The sequence below is a fragment of the Natrix helvetica genome (genome assembly GCF_964273705.1).
Source record: "Natrix helvetica genome assembly, chromosome: 6".
Classification (NCBI taxonomy): Eukaryota; Metazoa; Chordata; class Lepidosauria; order Squamata; family Natricidae; genus Natrix; species Natrix helvetica.
In genome coordinates this window covers 64940944-64948525 of record NC_138553.1, presented here as the reverse complement: position 1 = coordinate 64948525, position 7582 = coordinate 64940944, and the positions used below count along the sequence as shown (strand labels likewise).

Here is a 7582-nt window from a genome sequence, read left to right as displayed (position 1 = left end):
AATTAAAATGAAATGAACAAAAAAGGAAGCATTGGTTTCATAATTCAGAGAAGAGTTTCCTTATTTGGAAATGGCCAATGAAGTCTACCTTTCTCATTCTATTTTTATAAAGCACCATGGTCATGTAGCATGCCTGCTTGTCACACCAAGGGGATTGCCTTGTATTTTGACACTACCTATAAATGATACTTGGCCACCCACAATGTGGTGTAGGTAAACATGTATCTGAATAAGCAATATATTACTTCATTGCAGGTGGATTCTAGCACCTTTTTGAAGTGCTTCTCTTCCCAATAAAATAAACTACCTTTTTGAGCATTGTCCTCTTGGCCAGCTGGAAGAATTGTTGGTCAGATTAAAGAGGGGATGATGATGACACTTACTTTTTTATTGCAAACGTAATGCTTATAGCAAGGATGTCAAACTCATGTCGTCGTCATGGCATCGTCACGTGATGTATTGGGATTTCCCCCCCCCCCTTTGCTAAACTGGGCAGGGGTGGGGCCAGCACGTGATGCATCCAGCCCACGGGCCACGAGTTGATATCCCTGGCTTAGAGTAAGAGTGGAGCAAAACTTATGATTGTATGAAACTGTGCTTGAGATTTCACTGCTGCTCCTTTTGGCAGCTGTGACATTGGAATAAAACCAGGTTGCACAAAATGCAGCTGTCAATGTTTACATGTTTGCATTAGTAGGAAAGCACCAAAAAGCTACCTCGCAGAAGCAAAATACTGCATACATTAGTTTCAAGTTGTCTCCTATAGAAGGACATTCCCATTGTAATGGATTGAAAGTGGTGGAGAGGGGGATGTGTTATTCTAGGCAACATCCATTAAATATTAAAGGATGTAGTTGCAGAGATTATATCATTAGCATAGCAATGTTATTTGCATCACTATGTCAAGTATGATGTATTAAGTATGATGCAAATTATTTAGTGACACCATTATACAAGCAACGTAAACCAATGCAGAAGTTTGCCAGTTGCAGGCCAAGATCACTGTATCAAGGTGTGTTAAACTATGGTTTTAGGTGTGTCTACAACCTTATGCATCGAAATAAGAATTCATAGGATAACTGTCTTTATACTTCTATTGCTCTTCTGGAACAACGGATCTTACAGGGAATTACTACTTTGCCATTGTCAAAAAGAAATCTCAACAATTAAAAAGATGAAGGAAACCAAGTTAATCATAATTACTATTCTGGATGAGATTAAACTGACAGAGTGCCCTGGTTGCCAGCCAAAAGTCTTGACTTTCCTGCAATCAGCTCCTTCAAATCCTTGATAACAATGGCAAGTGAATTTCTCAGACATGGTTTGAAGATCAGTTGAAGATGCTACCCCTCTCACAGTAACTCCATTCTTTGAAGCTTTGATTTGAAAATTCTGAGGATTTAAATGAAGATAATCCAAAGCTTTCCAATTTCTTCGTATGCACCTTCCATTATTCCCGCACAGATGCTGGCTGCACACCTCCGCAGCTTTGGTTACATTGGTGATGTAGGGATTTAATTTAGAAGCGATGAATTCCTTCACCTTTGTGCAATTGGACTGCAAAAAAGAAGAAATATGCAAATCATGGGAAGGCTGTCCAATGCCATGTCTATATCATAAATATATATATTGAAAAACCCTATGTAACCTTACTTTCCAAAGCTTTGAAAGAAAGTTATAGGTTTTTGCGAAATGATCCTTGAAGCTTCTCCTACTCATAATCTGATCTTGCATAAGAAAAAATGGATAGATAAAAAGTCAGTCTACCACATTACAATACAATACAATCCAATACAATAGTAGAGTTGGAAGGGACCTTGGAGGTCTTCTAGTCCAACCCCCTGCCTAGGCAGGAAACCCTATACCATTTCAGACAAATAGCTATCCAACATCTTCTTAAAGACTTCCAGTGTTGGGGCATTCACAACTTCTGGAGGCAAGCTGTTCCACTGATTAATTGTTCTCACTGTCAGGAAGTTTCTCCTCAGTTCTAAGTTGCTTCTCTCCTTGATTAGTTTCCACCCATTGCTTCTTGTTCTACCCTCAGGTGCCTTGGAGAATAGTTTGACTCCCTCTTCTTTGTGGCAACCCCTGAGATATTGGAACACTGCTATCATGTCTCCCCTAGTCCTTCTTTCTCTTAAGCTAAACATACCCAGTTCCTGCAACCGTTCTTCATATGTTTTAGCCTCCAGTCCCCTAATCATCTTTGTTGCTCTTCTCTGCACTCTTTCTAGAGTCTCCACATCTTTTTTACATCGTGGCGACCAGAACTGAATGCAGTATTCCAAGTGTGGCCTTACCAAGGCATTATAAAGTGGTATTAACACTTCACGTGATCTTGATTCTATCCCTCTGTTGATGCAGCCTAGAACTGTGTTGGCTTTTTTGGCAGCTGCTGCACACTGCTGGCTCATATTTAAATGGTTGTCCACTAGGACTCCAAGATCCCTTTCACAGTTACTACTACTGAACAAGGTATCACCTAGGTATCACCAAGGTATCACATTAAGGAATGTCAAAAGGAAGACTTTTAGGCAAGTTAAAGAATTTAAAACAATGACTTTAGTTTACCTCTGATGATGTTAAATTCATGTCTCCCCAAATAACAATTCCTGCAGCTCCCAAGGCAGCGCTCTCACCAATTGTGCTAACAAGATCTTGCTACACAGGAACAGAAGAAAATATTATCAGTCAATTATTGTATATCATCACTGGGGTCATTAAAAACGGGCAAATTAACAGCATCATTATGAGGTACCCCATTCTGAATAGCCAAGCTTTCAGAAGAATTAGTAACTAATTGCTGCAAATATTCATGTTTTAATGTTTTTCATCTTCCATCTGTTTTATATCTGTAGTAAGGATATTTTGTTATTTCAATTTCAGCGTGCCAATTTGAAGATAAGATAGACGTTGTGTAAATACTTTTTGTCATGAATCTAGAAAAATCTTGCTGTTCAAAACATGAGATCGGATATTATTTTTTCAACAGTCCTATTTCTTTTAAGGTTGCATTTTATGTATTCGGCTGCAAGAAGCTGTTATTAAAGAGAGAAAAGAAGCTCAGAACAAAATGTAACAATACAGTGAACCTTACACTAACTAATTGGAGATGCTAATACACACAGAAAGATGGGAGAGAGGGAGGGAGGGAGGGAGAGAGAGGGGGAAAGAGAGAGGGGGGAAGGAGGGAGGGAGGGAGGGAGGGAGGGAGGGGGGAGGGAGGGAGGGAGGGAGGGAGGGAGGGAGAGAGAGAGAGAGAGAGAGAGAGAGAGAGAGAGAGAGAGAGAGAGAGAGAGAGAGAGAGAGAGAGAGAGAGATGAAAGTAGCCAGACTTCATGCATTGTGCAGATCAAGCTCTAAGGTCTTTAACTGCATATAGTATATTCATTTCATGTTGGGTTGACTTCAAATATAGAAAACCAAACCTGACATTTATGAATGTTTAAATAAATATTCAAATGAAAGCTTAAATTACATAAACAAACAAACAAATCCTGGGTCATTAGTTAGGTAAGTGGAGTGAGAACAGTCAATTAAAAGGAAAAAAAGTAAAGGATTCTTCAGACATGAGATGTCTGAACACAAAGGTATGATATGATATTGAGATGGGTTAAAATAAATTGTTTCAAATGCTTTCCCCCAAAATAACTAAGGTTGCAATTTGATATGCCAAGGAACTTTTTTTTCTATGAAGAAATGTTGGCTTAGAAGAAAAATGAATTGAGGGCTAGGGATGATTATAATAGTTGCAGCATTCCAGATATTTTGACATTAGGCTTCTCTTACTTGACATTCAAATAGATTCAATGCCATGAATGAACATTTAGTTAACTTGCACCTCTACCACAATCCAATGACTCTTAGCAACTTAATTCACAGATTTTCCACTCCAACTAGAGACAATGGCCATTAATCAAATCTAAGAGTTGTATTAGGAAAGAGAAGGACCTCACTGACAGCAGGATCTTACGTAGTTGTCTGAGAGTGTAAGAAGGAGTCGGGAATGATAGAGATGTGGTGGTAGGGATGTGGTTAGTTAGTTGGGAAATGGAAGATGGTAAAGGAGAGAGAGAATTCGCCCTGTATTTTTAAGAACCTAAAAGGAAACTTGCTAGATCAAAGCAAGGTCTTATTTAATCCAATATTATTTTCCCATTGTGGCCAACCAAATGCCCTTGGGTGTTCTTGATTGAAGTTAAATGTGAATTAGCCCTTCCCGATTTAAGAGTTCCACTGGTCCACAGGAATGGTGCATTTGTTCTACAGAAGCCACAAAATTGATGATCTCCAGAGAGCTTACCATAGAAAGGAATAACAAAGGCTGATCTCTATAGTCCAGTCGAGTGTATACAAATACTGGGAGAGAATAATCGTGTGAGGTCATAAAGGAAATCCTCATGGATTCTTTCACTCTAAACTGTGAAAAGCGTAACGTGTTTTCACTGCTCCCGAGGGATTTCTTAATGCCAATGGAGGGATATAATGCTGCACTGCTATTCCACAACCACAACAGTTCATTATTCCTCGTGAGTTCATTTTCTGGACATGAGCCAGTATAGTTCTGCTCATGGAAATTGTAATTGTGGCAGTCAGGATATAGGTAATATCCCCAGAGGCCCTTGGGCCTGCTTTTAATCCCCAGTTCAATTGTTTCTTTCATGAAAGCCTTAGCACATTTTTCGAAAGAAAATTTAGCTAAATGTTCGATAGCATTTGCAGAAATATTCTCTTGCAGTTTGGAAATTAGTTTCCTCGACTGTCTCTTGTAAATACTTTTTGTGTTCCAGTTACGCTCCCACTGGGGTCTCCAGTGTTCCCAGTCTATGACTGCCAGCCCAGTGAAATCCTTATCAGGAATATAGTAGTTAATATCTTGATTAGCTTTCTCCAGGTGCGTTTGCAAGCTGAAATTCTGAGGGAGGCCACCGTTGATTGGGATTTCTTGCGATGTGTACCAGGGATAATATCCCAGCCTGTTGACATAAAATATGGTCACATTCTGTCCTCTTGCTTTGGCAAATGGACTTCCAATCACATGGAACATTCTTAAGCTGATTGTGATATTATATCGGATGGAGCAATGATCTGTCGGTGCGTTCCAGGCAGCTATGAAAGGCATCCGTCGAAACACAGGGAGCTGAGCAGACTTCAGGGCCAAAGCAGAACTCCACATAAATGACATCTGTAACCAGAATGTAGAACGGACCTGCTAGGAAATAGAAAACGATTTTAACTTTGATAGTTACTTTACTTTATTGATTAGTCCTTGGGCCATATCAAAGTGCAGAGTTCCAGACACAAATTATTACTAAAATCTGATAAAAACAGTTTAAAATGGAATTGGATAAAATACAATTTAAAATGAAATCTGAATAAAATACAATAATTTGATATGTGGATAAATAAAATGTGATAAAGTTATATTTCTGTATCACTCTTACAATCTACCCCAATCAGTCCCACATATGCTGATCTCAACCAAACCATTTTGCTTAAGTGCTGTGCTGTGTTAAATGTTAAGAAAAAAAATCCTTGAGATATAAAAACGTTGAGTCTCATCATTTTATTCTTTAAGGGGGCAAGTAATGTTACGCAGAAGCATTGCAAAGAAACAAGACAGAGTAATGCAAAGAAATTAAGACTTGAGTGAAGAAAAGGAAAGGAAAGGAAATAGATCCAAACCAGCCAAATGTATACAACCCAACTCCATATATTTATTTTATTCATACATTTTACCCTATATGAACTATGAACTATGATGTTGGAGAAGACTCCTGTGAGTTCCTTGGACTGCAAGACGATCAAACTGGTCAGTCCTAGAGGAGATCAACCCTGACTGCTCTTTAGAAGGCCAGATCCTGAAGATGAAACTCAAATATTTTGGCCACCTAATGAGAAGGAAGGACTCACTGGAGAAGAGCCTAATGCTGGGAAAGATTGAGGGCAAAAGAAGAAGGGGACAACAGAGGATAAGGTAGCTGGATGGAGTCACTGAAGCAGTAGGCATGAGCTTAAATGGACTCCGGAGGATGGTAGAGGACAGGAAGGCCTGGAGGAACGTTGTCCATGGGGTCACGATGGGTCAGATACAACTTTACAACCAACAACAACAACATTTTATCCAACCATTATTACTTTTTTCAAATAACTCAAGGCAGTGAACATATCCAACACAATATATAGGAACATATTCCTCCTTCTATTCCCCTCCCCAGCAACAACCCTATGGGGTAGGTTGTGTTGAGAGAGAGAGAGAGAGAGAGAGAGAGAGAGAGAGAGAGAGAGAGAGAGAGAGAGAGAGAGAGAGAGAGAGAGAGAGAGAGAGAGAGAGAGAGAGAGAGAGAGAGAGAGAGAGAGAGAGAGAGAGAGAGAGAGAGAGAGAGACTGACCCCAGGACATCCAGTTGGATTTCATGGCAAAGGCAGGACTAGAACTCACAAGTTCCCAGTTTCTTGCCTGATGCCTTAACATTATACAAAACTGTCTCTCTTGGCTTCTTTCTATCCTTGTCAGCATCTTTGCTTCCACCCCTATCCATGCATTTCTTGAATACATTTTATTCTGTACTTTGACTTTTTCACTTCTCCTTCTGGCAAGGAAACCTCCTGAGTCTTCCTCTCAACTCATTCATTCTCCCTGTTCTGCAGTTCACTGCGGGCTCTTTCTATATAATACATATTTATACTTGCCACTCACATTTGTATTCATCCCACATTCATTCAATTTTTGAGCTGATCATTTCTTATTTTACTACACACACTTCTTAAATAACACATGTCCATTGTATTCTGTTTACTTACACGATATTCTTTTACATAGCCAGTGTTTACTCCTAAATAGGTAGCAGTATGCTTTTATAATTGGACTTCCTGCTTTTGAAATAAACTTTCTATTGCTTTTCTTTCAGCATAACAACCTCCTGGGGGGGAAATCCATCTATTTTTCATTTTTAATATTTTCTTATGAGCTGCACAGTATATACCCTCCTGTTTTTCACCTTTACCTTTGTTTCCTTGCTTGTATTCGTTAATTCCAAGGGAGGAAATTATTTGTAACCTTTAGGCTGAACTGTGGGTCCTATGGTGCTCTCTAAACTTGGTTGTTTTCTTGCAGACACTTCATTACCAATGAAGGTAACATAATTAGTGCTAGAAGGGAGTGGAGTGTGCTCTCATATTATATACTGGTGGCTTGCCCTGTCAGTGTTGGTGGGAGAGGTCTTGCTAATTCCTTGAATAGGCTGTTCTTTACTGTTTAGCTTTTTTCTGAGTTGATAGTTCCTTGACTGGGTCATCGTTTGCTTCTTGATTGTTGGTCTAGTATTCATCTTAGTGTTCATCTCTGCTCATCAGCTGGTGAGGAATTTTTGCTGGTGAGAAATTTTTGTTGATGAGAAGTCTTTTTGTTTCCTTGTTGGCCCTTTTATTGTCTCTTTTGAATGGTATGTGTATTCTGTTTATCTTTATGCATCTGCTGATGGTCAATTTGTCCGAGTCTGGGCTTCTAGGAATTCTGAAGTGTTTTGGGACTTGGCTTGGTCACAAGTTCCCAGTAAAGTTTGTCCATGTGTTGTGAA

At 39.4% G+C, this 7582-nt stretch overlaps 1 protein-coding gene across 1 annotated transcript; it reads right to left on the bottom strand.

Annotated features, from left to right (window-relative positions):
- Nucleotides 1-1146: 1146 nt before the first annotated feature.
- Nucleotides 1147-5188, bottom strand: LOC309394501 (hyaluronidase-4-like; the record flags this gene model as incomplete). The annotated part of the gene is made up of 3 exons (XM_081957737.1): nt 1147-1557; nt 2575-2664; nt 4307-5188. 3 exons carry the CDS (start codon nt 5186-5188, stop codon nt 1147-1149), a joined length of 1383 nt encoding a protein of 460 aa, XP_081813863.1.
- Nucleotides 5189-7582: the final 2394 nt, after the last annotated feature.